The sequence below is a fragment of the Lampris incognitus genome, chromosome 21 (genome assembly GCF_029633865.1).
Source record: "Lampris incognitus isolate fLamInc1 chromosome 21, fLamInc1.hap2, whole genome shotgun sequence".
In the NCBI taxonomy this organism is placed as follows: domain Eukaryota; kingdom Metazoa; phylum Chordata; class Actinopteri; order Lampriformes; family Lampridae; genus Lampris; species Lampris incognitus.
Window position 1 is genome coordinate 15,196,942 of NC_079231.1, and position 20,032 is coordinate 15,216,973.

Consider the following 20,032-nt stretch of genomic DNA (forward strand, 5'->3'; position numbering starts at 1 on the left):
CCAGGTATATCTTGGAAAGATCTGGCGATGAGTGACTGGAGGAACCAGGTTCTAGGGAGATGAGGGTTGATGAGAAGGTGAATACAGGTGTGCAGTGGCTAGCTGTGTAGCTCATTTACCTCTCAGCTCAACTCGTTGCACCTATGGCTCGTTGACGGTGGAAAGCTCGTTGGGAGCGAGCAGAGGTGCCGGTGGCGTGCGGGGCAGGCACAGAGGGGGAGGGGAGCGTGTGTGAAGGTGGAGCCGTAACAGTTTGTTGATTGTCTCTCTCTTTCATTTAGGACAAGCCTGATGGGCCAGAGATTGGCGATGTTCCAGTGGCCCTGCTTTCGGTCATCACCGACAGTGAGACAAGTCCCGTACGCTACCAGCCTGACAAAGTATCAGTCGTCATTGAAAGTGAGACTGTGATGAGCCTTCTGAGGTTTGGTGACGCCTTTGTAGTAATGTTTGGTTTCATTTATGCTTTGCACCTCAGTTATCCCAAAGGACTGAAACACTTTTGAATTTATTCAGAAGATTTTACTTGGTCTACAAGATGGTAAACTGTCGCCAAGGCTGCAGACTCTAAAGAATGACATGATGATGTAAAAACATACTGAGACTTTTTTTTAAATTGGGCATTATACAAACTTACATTGTAGCAGCTGAAAGAGCTTAGTCCATTCAGACTGATCATCTTGCTGATAAATGCTGCGTCCAGTGTGGGGAAGATAAGTGTGACACTGATCTTCTAAGAAAATGAATGTGTCTTCCTTATTTCTGAAGATGCAGGCTATCCTACATGTCTCCAGCTATTCAACTCAATTATTTTGATTTTATTATTTTTATTACTGAACCAAATACTGCATCTGGTCAGTCAGTATGTGTCATGCTCAGATGGCTCTTAACTTCCTTGAAAATGAGTCCAATAGAGCACACCTGTCCCGCCTACTTTGGTGACATAGTACTGGACCCGGCAGTCACCAAATTTTAGTTTAACATCCAATTTTATAGATTATAGTAAAATGTGACAAACCCCATAGATCTTGAAATTGCTAATCCGTTATTATGAATGTTATCAATGTTATTGTTTAAAGAAAAAAACTGTTATGCTTGATAAATAAGCTTGGTTTACAAAATAATGTGGTGTGCCTTTTTTTTTTTATCTGAACGAGTTTCCAGAACTCAGAAATTTTGACGTAATCGGTTGCCACAAATTTTTTGAGTTCTGGGAACTTATAGTTTGTCATAGTAACTGCAAATATTGGAGTTGCATTAACTGAAAATGTTAAAGCCATAGTAAACTGCAAATATTTAAGTAGCATTGACTGAAACGGTTCAAGCCATAGTAACTGCAAATATTTGATTTGCTTTAACTGAAGATGTTTAAGTAAGAGTAACTACACATATTTGAGTTGACTTTATGATCACTTTAACATTGATCAAAATGTATAAGTCCCTGGTAATCTAAACTTTTAAGTTCTGGAAACATTTAACCTTTAAGTTTATAAACTTTAAAAAAAAAAGGCGACTAATTACGTCATTTTTTTTAGTTCTGGGAACTTGTTCGGGTTTACAGTGTGAGGGAGTATCACTGGCCTGCTGGCTACCTTCATCAGCTGCAAAAGCTGCAGTTCTAACTTGATTTTCAACATCATCAGACAGGCTTTTGAGGTTTGGTGACGTTTACACTCACACAGGACTCCCCGAATGTACAAAATGATCTGTATATTGTCCGTTGCCAAGTTTATTCCCTATATGTGAGAGCCCGAAGCCTTTTCGATGTCTCTAGTGGTTCATTATTGAATCGTATTGACTCCAGACCTCTCCAGATTAATAAATGATTCAATTAGGTAACAGACACATTATTAATATCAGCAGCTTGAGGGAGACTGCATGGCACACACACCACTGAGCCACCCAACTCCACAGCAGTGCCTTTCTCAGCATTAAAGGCGATGTAGGAGAGTGGATGGGGGGGGGGGGTCATTGATGTACCCTTTGGGAATTGAACCGAAAACTGGTCACAGACCAACTTCTCCGTTACACGAAGTTCATTGCTGCATCATGTTGACGTGATGTGGGACTGACTGAGGCGATCAGTATGCACGTTGTTCGATCAGCTAACGAGGCTGGTTGAAATTCAGCCCCTGGTTGACAGATTAGGCTGGATCTCCTTTACAGCTGACGATGGAAGAATGGGGAGATTAAAAGTTTCCCACTCATCTATGCTGTCAAGTCACCTCAGGAGGTTTTAGTACACAGCCAACAATTGTGCACGTATGCGCACGAACGCGCGCGCACACACAGTAAAAGCGAGGTCAATGCAACGTGTGTGTGTGTGTGTGTGTGTGTGTGTGTGTGTGAGAGAGAGAGAGAGATAGGGTGTGTGCGTGAGAATCAATGGTTTCCTGGGTGATTATGGGTGAGTTGAAGCTGAACTTGGTCTCAAATCAATTACCAGCTTCTTATTTGCGGGATAGTGATGGCTGATGTGTAGTTTAAGAGTCAACATTGTTTTTAGACGATTTTAAATGAGGTGCAGGGAATGCATGATAATGCTATGTGTAAGTGAAACATGTTAACTGAACCTTCTTTTTTTTTAAACCATAAAAAGTGACACAATATAAACAAATTCAAACAAATTCTGCTATTAAATGATTCGGCATGGCTCCAAAATGGATTTGCATCAACGTAGATGTCAATTTGGTGTCTTTCGGCCACCCACATCAATGCTGCACAACGCACGTACAGGAACAGAAATGACCTCAGATGACTCGTTCAGTGATGTCGAACCCTATCAAGAACATGGTTTAAGTTCCAAATGCTGCTTGAAATGGACAGAAACCAGGATATCAGGTTCAGCCTCATGTGTACGGGCGTGTGAATTCTGCGCAGACTGAAATAATGGCCAATGTTCATCAGTCAAATCCGACTTTATTAATTTTGCACATATGAGTTCATTCAGCTTTCCGGGATCCCCTTACCTGGATTACTGAGCGTGCAACGAGACTTAACATTGCACACTTCTCCTACCGGGTATCGAAAGCAATGCAGTGTGCTTAGCTGTAAAACAATGCAGTGAACGTGCACAGATGACACAAGGGTGGTGGAATAAAGAGGAATCGTAAAGAAAGAGAGAAAGAATAGAATGGCCCGCGAATCATCAGCGGATGAAATGCAAAGAGAGGTGGCGAAGACGCGAACGGGTAAAAGGACGTGTTTTAAGTGGGTGTGTTGCCGTCTGTCACGGAAAACGCCGACTGTGCGCGTACACGCGTCCGCGACGGTGCGCGTAGGGGGCGTGTCCATGTGTGTACTGTGTACAAAGGTCCAGCTCGGACGGTCAGTGAAACGAGTCCCCCCCCCCCCGTAAGGCAGTTGTGCGCTTATATATGTGTCCCCCCCCCCCAACCTGTTCTGTTTGAAAAGCTGTCGAGGCGAAATGTCGCAGAGGAAAGCGGTCTTGTTCAGCTTCTGGGGAGTCGTGGCCGCTGCCCGGCCTGGCGTCGTGTTCCGCAAGTTTGAAGAGTCGCACCAACTCCCACGGTAACGCTAACGGGGCTCTCCGCCGAGGACTGCCGTCTTTACTTGACTCTCTCCGGGGCCAAGTTGGCGACCGCGGTCCTCGCTTCAATATCACACCGCCGTTACAGACTCCACAGTATTTTGATGTCTTGATGCTACATTGCGTTGTTTCTGGTCACTCTTGATTATTATCATTATTGTTTTTTTGTTTTTTGCTTGTTTGTTCGTCTGTTTGTGTGGGTTTTTTTTTTAGTGGATTCCTGTTTAACGTTGTGTCCCCAGAGAGCAGCGCGGTGAGCGGGGCGGAGAGAGGCGACATGACGCTCACCCAGGTGACAATACGCACTTATATATATATATATACATGTATATATATGTATATATATATGTATATGTATATTAAATCCCACTGCTCGTTTTTCTAAGCTGCAAGTTTGTAACAGGATACGAGTTTGATCAGTTTTAGCTATCACCTCGATGACGATCAAAACTAACACGAAATATGCACACTGCCTGTGCACATTACATTTCCACCAAAGAAGTGCAGTTTGCATGACATAGTAATGCATTGTTCTAAAAACCAGAACTGGCATAAACACCACAGGCAGTTAATTTCCTGTGCAAATACCTTAAGGATACTCAAGCTTCACAGCATTTTGGACATTCTTATGGTATGTCAGGGTATTGCCCAATAAACTTTGCAGAGCCAAAAGTAAACAAGTTCAGCAAGCTTCATACAATAAAAGACCACACCGTTATGCCTTAGTTACCATCCACTATTACACTGGCATGATTCACTCAAACTTGATATATTGTTCCAATTTTCCGAGGATCAGTATATTTCCTCATAAACATATACACACACACACATACACATACATACATATGTGTGTGTGTGGTAAATTTATATCCTTTGAGTTTTTATGTTTTTTAATCAATGACCCTCCCCGTTTACTCTGCATCTTAATTTATAGGCCCCCTAATTCAGTTAGTTTTATTTCTGGCTTTTCTGACCTTCTATTTAATGTCATGTCAAAATATGATAGGGTGCTTATTCTTAGTGATTTTAATGTTTGTGTGTTGTCCTTCCCATTCCCCGACTTCCCATTTTTTGGATCTTATAGACTCTTTTAACATCATTCAGTCTGTTAAAGGGGCCCCACATTTCAAAGGCCACATCTTAGACCTTGTACTCTCATCTGGTTTCTCTCTCGAGTGTCTTAATCTGGTGGATATGCTTGTAACTGACCATAAAGTTGTCGTTTTCAAAGTTCTGCTAAAAGTCGCTATTCCTAGTCGCTATCCTAAAACATGCTCTCGCATTCTCAAAACTGGTTCTGCAGTTAGATTCTGTGATGTTTTTAATTCATCATCCTTTAATCCCTCTATATCTCCTCTCAATCCAGATGCACTGTTAAATTCATTAAGTGATCAGTGCCTATCCATCCTTGACCAAATTGCACTGTTTAAAACTAGGAAACAAAAATCAAATAACCACCCCTGGCTGAACGATCACAATTGTGCCCTTAGAAGATTCTGTATAAAATCAGAACAACAATGGAAGGTCAACAAGTCCAAATTAGCACATAACACCCTTAAAAAACCAAATGTTAATTTATGAGAAAGTAGTTAAGGATGAGAGATCAGTGTACTTCTCAGAATTAAAATCTAGAAATAACCACAATCCTAAAGCTCTCTTGAGGGTAATTGATTCTGTTATTAACTGTCCCTCCACTTCTTTTTTGAGCCTGATTTTGAGCTGTCAGACAAATTTCTCACTCATTTTGTAAATAAGGTGGAAAATATCAGGTCCTAAATCCAACCTGGCCCTTGCATTCATTCCAGTCCCCATGTTAATTCTGCGTCTTTTACACAGTTTCAACCAGTTACAATTTCGATGTTAGAGAATACAGTCTCCAATTAGACATCATTCCCACTAAGCTGCTCAAGGAGGTGTTTTCAACTTTTAACCCTGTTATTCTGCAAATTCTCAATAATTCCCTGGCCTCTGATTCTTTTCCACACAGTTTTAAGCATGCCATTGTTTACCCATTGCTGAAGAAACTTAATTTAGATCCCCTGTCCGTAAGTAACTACAGACTAATTTCCAAATTGTCTCATTAGATTCCCTGTCCTTAAGTAACTACATACCAATCTCCAAATTGTCTTTTTTTAATCTAAGGTTCTGGAGAAAGTAATTTCATCTCAGTTGATTTCTTTTATTAACACTACTAGGGTTTTTAACAGTTTCCAGTCTGGCTTTAGAGTACTTCTGACTGCAGACAGAGGTGACTGCTTGATTTTAGTTCTTTTAGACTTAAGTGCTGCCTTTGACACAATCAGTGACAGTATCCTGTTACATTGCTTAGAGACCTTGGTTGGCACCAAGGGCTCGGCTCTAGGTTTATTACACTCTTATCTCTCCAACAGAACTTTTTCTGTTGTTCTGGGTAGCTCTACTTCCTCGATGGCTCAGTTGAGTTGTGGTGTCCCTCACGGCTCAGTTCTTGGCCCCTTCTGTTTGCTATATACCCCTATATGCCCCTTGACCAGGTCATTCAAAATCATGATGTGTTTTACCATTTTTATGTTGACGACACTCAGTTATACATGCCACTAAAACCTACAGATCCTAGCACCCTAGCTGTATGTATGTGTTTTTGTCCATTTGTGGATGTAGATGATCCCAGTGTTCGAGGCAGAGTGTGCGAAGGCGGCCCAGGACCAGGGTGTGACTTTACCAGAGGACTGGTCCGTCCGAACCCTGTTGGAGGAGATCCGAGACAGGACGGACATCCGCTCAGCTGTCCTGCAGACTGCTGATGCTCTGCATCGCAATGGTCCAGTTACAGTAATGCACACACTTACCACACACACTTAGAAATGAACTTACAAGCCAATGTTTGCCACATACAAATGTATTTGTGAAAGCATGCACACAGTTCTCAATTATGTCTCATCTGAACTGGTGTCGCCCTGTGCTGCCTCTTTCGCTCCCTCTGTAATACCATCTCATTCAGTGTGCCCGCCATCTCATAAACCTTTTAACCATTAGCTGCTATCATGTTGACCATCACAGATTAATAGCCGGGGGGGTAATGTCCATCCTTCATAAAGCTCGGATTTGTCTCCATTCTCTACATCTTACGTGGCTAAAATATTTCATGGTCAGCTGGTCCATTTTAAACACTCTGCGACTGCAGCCAAACTGTATTCAGTGCTGTTACAGACACATAGTAACTGATTGCTCCATGTCTTTATGTAGAATGATGTTTATAGTTAACTACTTAATTTTGGGTGTTGGGTATGTATAGTTATGTATGGACTACTTTCTATCTATAGTGACATATATGATCATATATGCCTTCGACTCCATGTAACCACGAGTTGTCCCTCTGTCACCATGTGCGTCAGTGTACACTTGTGTTACTGTGTTAGTTTGTCCAAATTTTTACACCAATGTCACCAAGATAAACTCATTCATGTTGATTGTACTCGGTGACTAAACTGAGTAACCATATCAATACCCCACAACATCATCACCAGGTTTGTTGACAGCTGTGCTGGCCAATCAGTGGATAGATGACACTGCGGCTGGAGATGGTTGGGCCCGCCTACTTTCTCTGCTTGGCAGCCATTTTGATCTGGTCCAACAGTCCTGTCGCTCAGGTCACAGGGTCCCTGAGGCGGCCATGTTCACTTCTGCTTTGCAGCGCCTTGGAGTTACCCCACAACAGGTAGAGAAAACGCATTTACACACAGCGGCAAAAACCAATTACTGATGAGCACAACAAAGGTGTCAGCCCAGTTTGTGTTTGATATGAGAGCATTTTTAAAGAGTATAATTATCTTGCAAACAATAAGAATTGGATATATGAATGCGAAAGGTCATGAGACATTTAAAAATGAATGTCAGCATTAGCTAACATTTTCTACCCAACATTGCATTAAAACTATTTTCTGGCATTTGGGTGGTGTACCAGTCTATTCCGTTGCCTACCAACACAGGATTGCTGGTTCGAATCCCCGTGTTACCTTCGGCTTGATTGGGCGTCCCTGCAGACACAATTGGCCATCGCTGGGGTGGGAAGCCAGATGTGGGTATGTGTCCTGGTCGCTGCACTGGTCCCTCCTCTGGTCGGTTGGGGTGGCTGTTCAGGTGGGAGGAGGAACTCGGGGGAATAGTGTGATCCTCCCACACACTACATCCCCCTAGCAAAACTCCTCACTGTCAGGTGAAAAGAAGCAGCTGGTGACTCCACGTGTATCGGAGGAGGCATGTGATAGTCTGCAGCCCTCCCCGGATCGGCAGAAGGAGTGGAGCAGCGACCGGGATGGCTCGGAAGAGTGGGGTAATTGGCCAAGTACAATTGGGGAGAAAAAGGGGGGAAACCCCCCCCCCCCCAAAAAAAATTAAGTCAGGTTTGCTTAGATTGTATATTTAGAAACAACCAAGTGTGGCCAAAGCTGTCTGTGAATATTTGAGGGCTGGGAATAAAAAGAGAATTGCCTCAGAGATGTTGCAACTAACAATGGGTAGTTAAGTCACACACAACACATGCACTCACAATATACCCATCCAAGAAAGATAAACACACACACACACACACACACACACACACACACACACACACACACACTCATACATTAGTGGTGACCGTATGAATTGTGTTTCTATTTATGAAGACTGGGTCTGTGCCAGGGGAGGAGCTGCTTGGCTTTTGTGTCGCTTTCAGGCGTTTTGCCCTCCTAGATTAAACGAGAACAGGACCAAACTGCTTCAGTAGTTCACAACAATACAAAGCCCTTTTCAGCCTGCCAGTACATGTAAAACTAATTTTAAACCACCACATACTGCGGTATCTTCAATTCTGTAAACCACAATGGGTGTAAAAAGAGGTAGCAGGGCAAATGTGTTTCACCAAGGACCTTTGAATGACTATAAAGATAGACGTTTGAGGGACAGGCTGCAATTTACAGAACAAAACCAGATCAAATTACTCCTTTTTATACACCTTCTTGAATTTCAAATGGACAGGGATTGGTCACTGGACCCAGCAGTGCACAATGAATGGTTATTGTCTCGTCTGGTTTTCAGGCACTATGGCTGGCTGAGGATGAGGAGGGCGTTGAGGCTGCCAAGGCGGTAGGGATGAAGTCCATCTTGGTGGAAGATGTTGATGATGCACTCAACCAGCTGGCTGACTTCACTGGAGTACAGGTATGACAACACTGACAGAACTTGACGAGAGTCCGTTTGAATTACAGGGAAGAGGGGGCATCCAGGTAGCATAGTGGTGTATTCCGTTGTCTTACCAACACGGGGATCGGCAGTTCGAATCCCCGTGTTACCTCCGGCTTGGTCAGGCATCCCTTCAGACACAATTGGCTGTGTCTGCGGGTGGGAAGCCGGATGTGGGTATGTGTCCTGGTCACTGCACTAGCGCCTCCTCTGGTCGGTTGGGGGCACCTGTTCGGGGGGGGGGGGATAGCGTGATCCTCCCACGCACTACATCCCCCTGGTGAAACTCCTCACTGTCAGGTGAAACGAATCAGCTGGCGACCACATGTATCGGAGGAGGCATGTGGTAGTCTGCAGCCCTCCCCGGATCGACGGAGGGGGTGGAGCAGCGACCGGGATGGCTCGGATGAGTGGGGTAATTGGACGGGTCCAACTGGGGAGAAAAGGGGAAAATCAAAAAAATAAAATAAAATTACAGGGAAGACAGCGCGCTACATCAGTTTGAAATAGGACCATTTGAAATGCTGAGATGGCGGCACTGACAATGTAAGGCTGTGCAAAGTCATACTGTCAGCAGAACCGGCCAGTCGAAGTATCTCTGTCTGGAGAAAATCCACAAGTCACTCACTGAGCTTCACAGAGCCACAGTACTGTTATTTGTGACAGATGGCATGCAGATTTCACTGATTTCAGAGGCGGTGAATAGTGCCTGTGTAAAGCGGATAAAAGACCTTTCGGTGAAAAGGCGTCCTGCGAAGCAAACTTGTCCCACTCCATGTTGTTCACAGTTTGCCAGTGTTCCCCATATGTGAAACGCAAATGATAAATATGTGTCTGAGAATTTGATATATAGACAACTCCCCATTGAAAACTTAACCTCCCTTCCCCCCAAAAATGGACAAAAACCCCTTGAGCAAGGCACTTAACCCCAACTACTGCAGTACAGCTGCTTGGTGGTCAACAGAAGACGGCCATGGTTGTAATGGGCAGCTCTCTGGTATGAACACTGAAAAGAGCGTTCATGTTCCTAATTTAAAAAACAAAAAACAAAATATTTGACGAAGTTTGATTCTTAGCTGGTTGATATGGACTGACTGACCGGTTGAATAGCTGGCTGAAAGGCCGGTATGCTGGCTGGCTTACCAGTTTGACCAATGTGCCTTTATGCAAATGATTCAAGTCCAAGTAACTGTGTGTGTCTGTGTCTGTGTGTGTGTGTGTGTGTGTGTGTGTGTGTGTGTGTGTGTGTGTGTCTCTCTCTCTTTAGGCTGTAACAGTGAGCAGCTTTCCACCATCTTGCATCCCAGATGCAATGCCACATGGCTATGTCACCATCAGGGTAATGGCTGAGTCTTTGCAGGTTGTACTGATTGAATGGATGATATATGAAGTAATGATCCTGCAGGTGTAAGTAGTGGCCACCGTGTGCTTCCGCTGTGTTTGATTTTGTTCTGATGTACTCATTGAGTACTTTATTTTCTAGCCAGGGATGAGGACCCATTATGTAGAGATGGGCTCAGGCCCCCCGGTTCTGTTGTGTCATGGTTTCCCTGAGAGCTGGTACTCCTGGAGGTACCAGGTACACACACACACACACACACACACACACACACACACACACACACACACACACACACACACACAAACAGATGCATAAACACATAAACATTTACAGATGGGTGAGAAATGAAAGGAGAACCCTGAAAGCTTGGCCCCGACAGCGAGGGAGTCCAGGGGCTCTGTTATGCTGTGGGGAGGCATTTTCCTGGCATGGTTTGGGTCCACTTGTCCCGTTAGAGGGAAGGGTCACTGCAACTCAATACAAAGTTATTCTGAGTGATCACCTTTATCCTATGATGAGACATCTCTATCCTGATGGGAGTGGTCTCTTCCAGGATGACATTGCCACCATCCACGGGGCATGAGGGGTCACTGAATGGTTTGATGAGGATGGAAATTATGTAAATCATATGCTATGGGCTTCACAGTCATCAGATCTCAACCCAGTTGAACACCTATGGGAGCTTTAGGGTCGGCGTCTTCGACGAAGCTCTCCTCCACCATCATCAAAACACCAGATGAGGGAATATCTTGTGGAAGAATGACGTCCATCCCTCCAGTAGAGTTCAGAGACGTGTAGGATCTATGACGAGGAGCACTGAAGCTGTTCTGGAGACTCCTGGTGGCCCAACACCTTACTAATGTTGGGCTATGTTGGGCTTTCTTTTCATTTGTCACTCGTCTGTGGAAACATTTTCAAATACAGATTTAGAAGATTCCAGATTTTACATCGTTTTAAGTGATATGAAATTCTTTACTCTTCCAGATTCCAGCCTTGGCAGAAGCAGGTTTTAGGGTCTTGGCATTGGACATGAAAGGGTATGGAGAATCTACAGCCCCCTCAGGTGTGTGTGTGTGTGTGTGTGTGTGTGCGCGCGCGCGCGAGTTATAATCTCAGAGATGTAGTATTTTACCATTTAACGACGCGAGATGTTTCATTTTTCAGAAGGATGTTTTCATTAGAAATGTGACATGTGATGTATTTATTTTTGAATGACAGATATCGAGGAATACTCACAGGAACAACTCTGCCAGGTAGGGAGGTAGGGGTGGTGCACTCATACACTTGAGCACAGAAACACACACATGGACATCTCACTACATGACTAGAATTTAACTTGCGGTGTATCCAGGCATGTGTACATGTTGACACATACATGTACACAAGAGACAAATGCACAAAAACATACGCACAAACCCACTACATCTGACTATAAAACATGTAAGCATGCATGCTAAAAATGCATAACATGGGGTGTCCGGATGGGGTAGAGGTCTATTCTGTTGCCTACCAACACGGGGATCGCCAGTTCGAATCCCTTTGTTGCCTCCGGCTTGGTCGGGCATCCCTACAGACACAATTGGCCGTGTCTGCAGGTGGGAAGCCGGATGTGGGGGTGTGTCCTGGTCGCTGCACTAGCGCCTCCTCTGGTTGGTCGGTGGACCTGGGGGGGAATAGCGTGATCCTCCCACGCGATATGTCCCCCGGGCAAAACTCCTCATTGTCTTTCACATGTATCGGAGGAGGCATGTGGTAGTCTGCAGCCCCCCCGATCGGCAGAGGCAGCGACCGGGATGGCTCGGAAGAGTGGGGTAATTGGCCGGATACAACTGGGGAGAAATGGGGGGGAAAAATATAAATAAATAACACACTCACACTCATTCTGATAAAACGCTGTGGATCACATTGAGTCAAATCACTTTTACCTCACATAAAACTACACTTCCACAAAGGTTTGTCATGTGAATTTTGCAGGTTTGCCGTTTTGTCTGAAGAAAAGCAGAGTGGAAGCATGAAACTACCGAAAAACTCCTAAATAAGAGATTATGAGCTCAAAAAAAAAGGGCTACAAAACAGTTAAAACGGAAGTAGATGTCTTCCGATAGCAGATAATGCAGCCGATTCCTATATTCAAATATTTTTGACTTTTAAAATTCCCTTGGAATTTGATTAACATTTGGATGGTGTAGTTCCCTTTTGCAGTTGTTTTCTCAATCCATGTCCCTTTTATTCATTCTTTGCATCTCTGTTGTAGGATCTGATCGCCTTCATGGACAAAATGGTAAGATTCATGCGTCCACCAGTGTCATAAATGGAGACGCACATTAAAAAAAAAATCCATCTTAACAAGTCATTTAATCGTGAGTTTCAGAAATTTCTGGAGACACATTTCGGCATGGCAGCACGGTGGCGCAGTGGTTAGCACGGTCGCCTCACAGCAAGAAGGTCCTGGGTTCGAGCCCCGGGGTAGTCCAACCTTGGGGGTCGTCCCGGGTTGTCCTCTGTGTGGAGTTTGCATGTTCTCCCCGTGTCTGTGGTGGGTTTTCTCCGGGTGCTCCGGTTTCCCCCACCGTCAAAAAGACATGCATGTTAGGGTTAGTACTCCTGTCTGTGCCCCTGACCGAGGCATGGCAAGACCAACTGGAGTTGGTCCCCGGGTGCTGCATGGCGGCTGCCCACTGCTCCTAGCTACACAGCCAGTATGGGTTAAATGCAGAGCAGAATTTCCCCACAGGGATTAATAAAGTATATAAAAATCTCCAAAAAAGAAACCAAAAACAATTCAACATTCAGCAATATGTTAAGTTGGAAATTTTTTGCAGTTTGGTAGCATCAGTTAACTACCAGAATCTTAAACTCTACTACCCCTGTCACATACAGGCGTGTGCACAGACACACACACATACACACACACACATATCTATCGATTTAGCTATCTATCTATCCATCCTTGTATTAGTCTTTCTCTCTTTATCTGCCTCTCTCTCTCTTTATCTCCCTTTCTCTTTCACCACTGTTTGTGTTTGGACATTTTTCCCCTTTCTCCTGTCGTTTTCTCCCTCTCTCTTTCTCTCTTCATTTCTAGCTGTCTTTCACTCTTCTCTTACGTCCGACTCCCCTATCCTCAATCCTCTGTCTGCTTCTCTCTCTCTCTCTCTCTCTCTCTCTCTCTCTCTCTCTCTCTCTCTCTCTCTCTGTCTTCTCATTGACTCTCTGACTCTCTCTCTCCAGATGATCCCCCAGGTGACTCTGTGTGGCCATGACTGGGGTGGTTCTCTGGTCTGGAGCATGGCACAGTGTTTTCCTGAAAGAGTCAAGTGAGTATACACACACACACACACACACACACACACAGACTACCAGTACACATGCACATATATCCAAAGATTCACATCACAGGTTTATACGAATGTTAACACACTGATGGACACATCACAATATGCACAAACATACACCTGTGTGCACAGAAAAATTGCTCAGACACAGGTTTAACATTTGCACATGGGCCCATGCGTACAAACACACACATTTGCACATGTAAGGTTTGCACACACAAACCCAGAAACTCAAACTATAAACACAATTTTTCAAATATGGTGGGCAGAACGACACTCAGTAAGTGTGTGTGGGTGTGTGTGTGTGCGCGCGTGCTTGCGTGTGTAGGGCGGTAGCATCACTGAACACGCCACTCTTTCCTGTGGACCCTTCTGTCTCACCCATGATGAAGCTCAAGGCTATACCCATATTCGACTACCAGATCTACTTCCAAAATCCTGTAAGTGTGTGTGTCCACGTGACTGTGCTGACGGAGGTGAAGGAGAGCCAGGCAGAGAAAAAAGGGAGAGACGGACCAAGAAATATCTTAAGTATGTGAAGACAAAGGTGCAAAAAGAGGAAGAAAGAAGGATAAAGTATTTAAGGTCCTATATCTTCACAGTTTAGTGCATGTTGTATAAATACATCATTATCCAGCACCTTTTCCTTTCACAGTGAACAAGATATTTCTATGGGCATAGTACATTTTTTTCCATATATTTATTATTCAATGTCATGATGATGATGATGATGAGGCTGCCTGGCCGATGATTGATTGACAGGTGACAGCCCAGCCAGCTGTGCTGCAAATCCAGAATTTAACAGTGCTTAACAAAGGGATGTTTGAACATCTAGAAAGACTTGTCAGACACCACGTATAGTAATTATATTATTCATATATAGTAATTATATTATTCATATAGCTACTGAACATTACTCTCATACCCCCCCCCCCAAGTAGTTCTTGTGCAAGTGTTGTTCTTTGGATTATTGCATTGATATTTAAAGTAAAAAGTTTATGCAGTTCAGTCACTCAAACTGTGATTTGAAACTGAGAGCCAGATAAGTAGAGCATTTCATCGTCTTTTCATCTGGAATCACAACTCAATATGTTGAATGCCAAAGCTTGTGGCGTAGTTATTTCTCTAGATGATCTGATGTGAGGGCATGTGTTGGCTTGTTTCAACAAGCGATGAGAATGCCAGCGCACTAAAATGACATAAACTGGAGTGTGTGAGACGGAGCAAGAGAGAGAGCGAGTGGGCCATAGACAGACAGGCGGACATTCAGCATGTGGGTGTGTACGTGAGCCAAAACCCTCCTCACTGACTTGGGTTATTGTTCATGAAAAAAGACCTGCTCAGATGATTTAGATGCGTATCCAGATGGTTTTGCTGATCGTGCCAAATGCTACAGCGCCTCCACTGTCCTATTGAGGGTGTGTGTGTGTGTGTGTGTGTGCGTGTGTGTGTGCGTGCGTGTGCGCATTGCAGGGTGTAGCAGAGGCAGAGCTGGAGCAGGACTTGGAGAGAACACTTAAGGTCTTCTTCAGTAGCAGTGAAGAAACAGTGAGTACACACACGCATACACACACAAACACACTTATGATCTCTTCGAAAGTAATGGTTTTCATCTCACATGCACACGTATGTGCTCACACACCTCCATTCTTTCAGTGCACGCCTTGACTGTGTGTGTGTTCTCATTAGGTGAGTCGTCCTGTCATCAGGACCACTGGGGTGTGTGCTAGAGGTAAGGCTGCACGGTACATATCACTCCATATACACGGCTCAGCACACTGCCACTACATCATCAGTAGCCAAACAGGTGGAGATAGTCTCTGATGCTGCCAGAGTCAGCCCTTCCAGTCTTGTGTAGCGGTAAAACGTGTGCTGGGGGCGTCCGGGGGGCGTGGCGGTCTATTTCATTGCCTACCAACATGGGGATCGCTGGTTCGAATCCCCGTGTTACCTCCGGCTTGGTCGGGCGTCCCTACAGACACAATTGGCCGTGTCTGCAGGTGGGAAGGCAGATGTGGGTATGTATCCTGGTCACTGCACTAGCACCTCCTCTGATCGGTCGGGTCGCCTGTTCTGGGGGGGGGGGGGGGGATAGCGTGATCCTCCCATGCGCTACGTCCCCCTAGCGAAACTCTTCACTGTCAGGTGAAAAGAAGTGGCTGGCGACTCCACATGTATCGGAGGAGGCATGTGGTATTCTGTACCCCTTGTCGGATCGGCGGAGGGGGTGGAGCAGTGACCGGGACGGCAAGGTTGAAGTATTCAAAAAAAGAACGTGTAATCAATTTTGTCTTTGGGCACCTGCAGAGTGCCATCTAGACTTTCCAGTTGGATAGATGGATAGATGTAAATCTATAGAAAGAGGAGTGATAAAATGTGGTCAGTTGGTACCGTGACTATTACATATCTTATCAACACAACCTGTATGTAAAGTAGATGTAGATATGTAGCCTGATAGAGTGGAAGGGAAAATAAAAAGTGACAAGCTTTATGACAGGTTGACCAACAGGGGAATGGAAGATAGATGGAGACTGTAGGCAGATATTGAACACAGTTTGGGTGTCAGAGACTTGTGCGTTTGTGTCACGGCGATGGTCTTGTGCTGTGCTGCGTTGCAGGTGGTCTGTTGGTTGGTTTACCAGAAGAAATCCCCTTGAGCTCCATTCTGACTGAGGCCAGCCTGCAGTACTACGTCAGCCAGTTCAAAGCTAGTGGGCTCAGGTGAGCATGCGGAGTAGTCAGCTATTGTGTTTTTCTGTTTCTCTCATTTTCATGCTCACTCAGTCGCTCATTCATTGACATACTCTTCAACGCAGTTGGTTTGCCCCATACTTTCCTTCCTCTGTCCCTCACTCACTGTTCTCCCTTATGCTCTAGATAGATGGATAGGTACTTTATTGATCCTGAGGGAAATTGAAATACATACACACACACACACGCCCACACAGATCCACTCAAAAGTCCTCTTTTTGTCTTTGTCTCACAGGGGACCGCTAAATTGGTATCGCAACGTTGAGCGGAACTGGAAATGGATGTGCTCTCGTCCCAGGGGGAAGGTTTGTTGTGATCCACGCAGCAAATTTCAGATTTGAAAACCATTCGCCTTATTATGAAGAGTGTTGCTGTGACACGAGGTGACCGCCGTTGTGTTTTTGGCGGCGGCGGGAAGGGGATGATGCCTTCTTTGTTTGAGAACTCAAAGTGAGAGAAGTTGGTTTAGCTGGAGAAGAATGGTTTTAAGGATGACTTTTATTCTAAAGGAAAACATTTATTTTAGGGTAACTGATGGATGGATTAATATAGATATCCAGACAGAGGAGAGAGAAAACGATGTCGGTCAGTATTGGGACTATCGGTGCAGTCTTTACATCTTCTTATCGACACATACCATCTGTAAAATTGATATACAATGTCTGTACCAACTGTCCCTCTATCAGTCCATCCATCTTTGTCTCTCTCTCTCTCTCTCTCTCTCTCTCGCTCTCTCTCTGTCTGTCTGTCTGTCTGTCTCTCTCTCTCTCTGTCAGCTGATGATGCCAGCGCTGATGGTGACCACGGGGAAGGACCCCGTGCTGCTGCCTGTCTTCTCCAAGGGAATGGAAGAAATGGTGAGAGCAGAAATATAGCTCTTGCTTCAGGGCGGTTCTTCTTAAATCCGGTTCCTCGTGACACCCCACCTCCACACATGCACAGACACGCACAGGCGTCCATTTGTCACAGAAGAGTTTCCTCACTTTGCTGCAAACTGACCCCTGCATTACATCAGCTGCAGACCGTTACCACCTGTCACTCACACAACATTTGTATTCACCAAACGTGCACATCTTCAGACGCTCGGAGGAAACCCGAGAAAGGAACTCGCCCAAACACAAACAGATCATGCAGACTTTACACAGAGGGGCAGGGAGGAAACTGGGAACCCTCTTGGGATCAGGGAATTATTGCTCAATAAATAACACCCGAGTAGCCTGAATTTGACCTTGATGGACCACAGTGCAGTTGCAGTGCAACTGTGGTTATCACCCTGCACTCACTCAGTGGAACAAACTCAAACTAGAGTAGTTCATAGTCATTTTAACACTCACCCAGTGGAACAAACTCAAACTAGAAAAGTTCATAGTCATTTTAACACTCACCCAGTGGAACAAAATCAAACTAGAATAGTTCATAATCATTTTAACACTCACCCAGTGGAACAAACTCAAACTAGAATAGTTCATAGTCATTTTAACACTCACCCAGTGGAACAAAATCAAACTAGAATAGTTCATAGTCATTTTAATACTCACCCAGTGGAACAAACTCAAACTAGAATAGTTCATAGTCATTTTAATACTCACCCAGTAGAACAAACTCAAACTAGAAAAGTTCATAGTCATTTTAACATTCACCCAGTGAAACAAACTCAAACTAGAATAGTTCATAGTCATTTTAACACTCACCCAGTGGAACAAACTCAAACTAGAATAGTTCATAGTCATTTTAATACTCATCCAGTGGAACAAACTCAAACTAGAATAGTTCATAGTCATTTTAATACTCAAATATCTCAGTCAGAGTTGAGGATAAAGTGGTCTGCGCTCTTATCACTGTCAGGTCCAGGTAGATTTCCAGATGTTGCCGTTTGTAATTCAATTACCAATGCATTATATTTGCATCAAAAAGAATGATTATGGGCATCTGGGTGGTGTGGTGGTCTATTCTGTTGCCTACCAACACGGGGGATTGCCGGTTCGGGAGGGAGGGAGGGGGAACTGGGGGGAATAGCGTGATCCTCCCACGTGCTACGTCCCCCCCGGTGAAACTACTCACTGTCAGGTGAAAAGAAGCAGCTGGCGACTCCTCATGTATTAAAGTAGGCATGTGGTAGTCTGCAGCCCTCCCCGGATCAGCAGAGGGGGTGGAGCAGAGACCGGGACGGCTTGGAAGAGTGGGGTAATTGGCTGGGTACAACTGGGGAGAAAAGGGGGGAGAAATCGAAAAAAGAAAGATGTGCATGGCACGGAAATGTTGCTTTCCTCAGTGAAAATGTCAAACGAGGAAGGTCTTAATGTTGTTTATGAGAGCCGACCATTATGCTTTTATAAAGTAGACCACCGACACACACACACACACATTCATAACTTCCTCATCCATCCCAGCTAGGTCTCTATATAGCAGGTGCTCGTCCTGGTTTACTAGCAGGGTGAACAGTTGTCTATAGATGGTGAGTATTGGTAAATAACACCTGGATGTGTATCTGAATTCCCTTACAGATCCCAAACCTCACCAGAGGACACATTGAGGAGTGTGGACACTGGACTCTGATGGAGAAGTGCGTTTGTGTGAGAAAGAGACAAAACTGAATTTTGTTGAAATGTTTTATTAGTTAACCTCGAGCAATATTGAATAAGTGTGTGTGTGTGTGTGTGTCCCCTCCAGGCCTGCCGAGGTCAACAAGATTCTGATCCGTTGGCTTCAGGACACGCACAACAACAAGGCTGCGGTTCCCATCAACCCAAAACTGTGAGGCCGAGTGTCTGGTCAGATTCATGTCAGCCATCCGGAACGTTCTGCGTTGAGTTTAGTAAAAAATATATCCCGGAGTCATTCAATAGTTTTTATATGAACGTCACCAAGGGTTTACCATCGTTTTTAACAACATTTTGTTGAATCGGTGCAGTATTGAGCCCTTTCTCATAGTAGGTGACCTTTTTTATTTCGTTTTCAATTTGCGGAGCTTCAGTTTTGTGTCGAACTCGTCATGTGCCTCTCATCTCGTCACCTGAAATTTACAAGAAACAATTTGTTTTAAGACAAGGCATGACCGCACTATATGAAAACCTTACCATTGGTTTCTACATTCCCTGTTATGTTTGTGTAACTACAACATCATGTTTGTACCCTTTCCTACTCTGTGTGGATCAAGTCTAAATACCCCTGTGTGTAAACCTGCTTGGCTAAAATGGAAAACTTGCACCATTAAAACATGATGGCATACCAACGGCTGACAACGTGCTGTCAGTTTTTGATCACACAGTAGTTTTTACTTCCTTCTCATCTTTTATCCCACATGTTTCCTTGGCATAACTAGAAAATAAGGGAGTGAGACTGAGACACTTTTCTCCTGCTTCTCTTACTGGTCTCCATCAAATCACTACATAAGATCTCAAGATGTTTTTAATTTCTTATCTCTTCGGTTGTTTTTTCTATTTGTCTAAATCGCGTGGTTTTACAGAAGAGACGGCAGTCACACTGACTGCTTGGACTGTTATTGTCCTCTGCGTTTGAACCCAGTGGGTTTAGGGTTAGGGTAACAGGTGGTCTGCACCAGATAGTGAGCTTAAACCAAACTCTGCAAAGTAAGGACATGTTAATGATGACAATGAGCGAATAGAAATAATGAATAAATGACCAGAAGAGAAAAGACTGGAAGAAAATATAAATGATGCAGTACACACAATGGGGTCTGAAATAGTGGGGACAAAAACAGAAAGAATGGACTAAATGTGGAAGGTGGTGTGGGTGATGGTGATGAAGTGGACCGAGTCGTGCAGGCTTGGTGTAACAAGTTTAAACCAGTCTACAACTCACTGTTCACACATTTGTCTGTCTCTGTTTGTC

The 20,032-nt window shown here is 44.4% G+C and overlaps 1 protein-coding gene across 1 annotated transcript; it reads left to right on the top strand.

Moving 5' to 3' along the window:
- Positions 1-3,364: 3,364 nt before the first annotated feature.
- Positions 3,365-19,412, top strand: ephx2 (epoxide hydrolase 2, cytoplasmic). The gene is made up of 19 exons (XM_056301163.1): positions 3,365-3,531; positions 3,764-3,842; positions 6,191-6,350; positions 7,057-7,247; positions 8,609-8,731; positions 10,020-10,091; positions 10,236-10,331; positions 11,079-11,157; positions 11,313-11,347; positions 12,349-12,375; positions 13,326-13,411; positions 13,758-13,869; positions 14,903-14,977; positions 15,119-15,161; positions 16,048-16,150; positions 16,416-16,485; positions 16,957-17,037; positions 18,685-18,743; positions 18,851-19,412. Exons 1-19 carry the CDS (start codon positions 3,428-3,430, stop codon positions 18,936-18,938), a joined length of 1,683 nt encoding a protein of 560 aa, XP_056157138.1. The 5' UTR covers positions 3,365-3,427; the 3' UTR covers positions 18,939-19,412.
- The last annotated feature ends 620 nt before the right edge of the window (positions 19,413-20,032 follow it).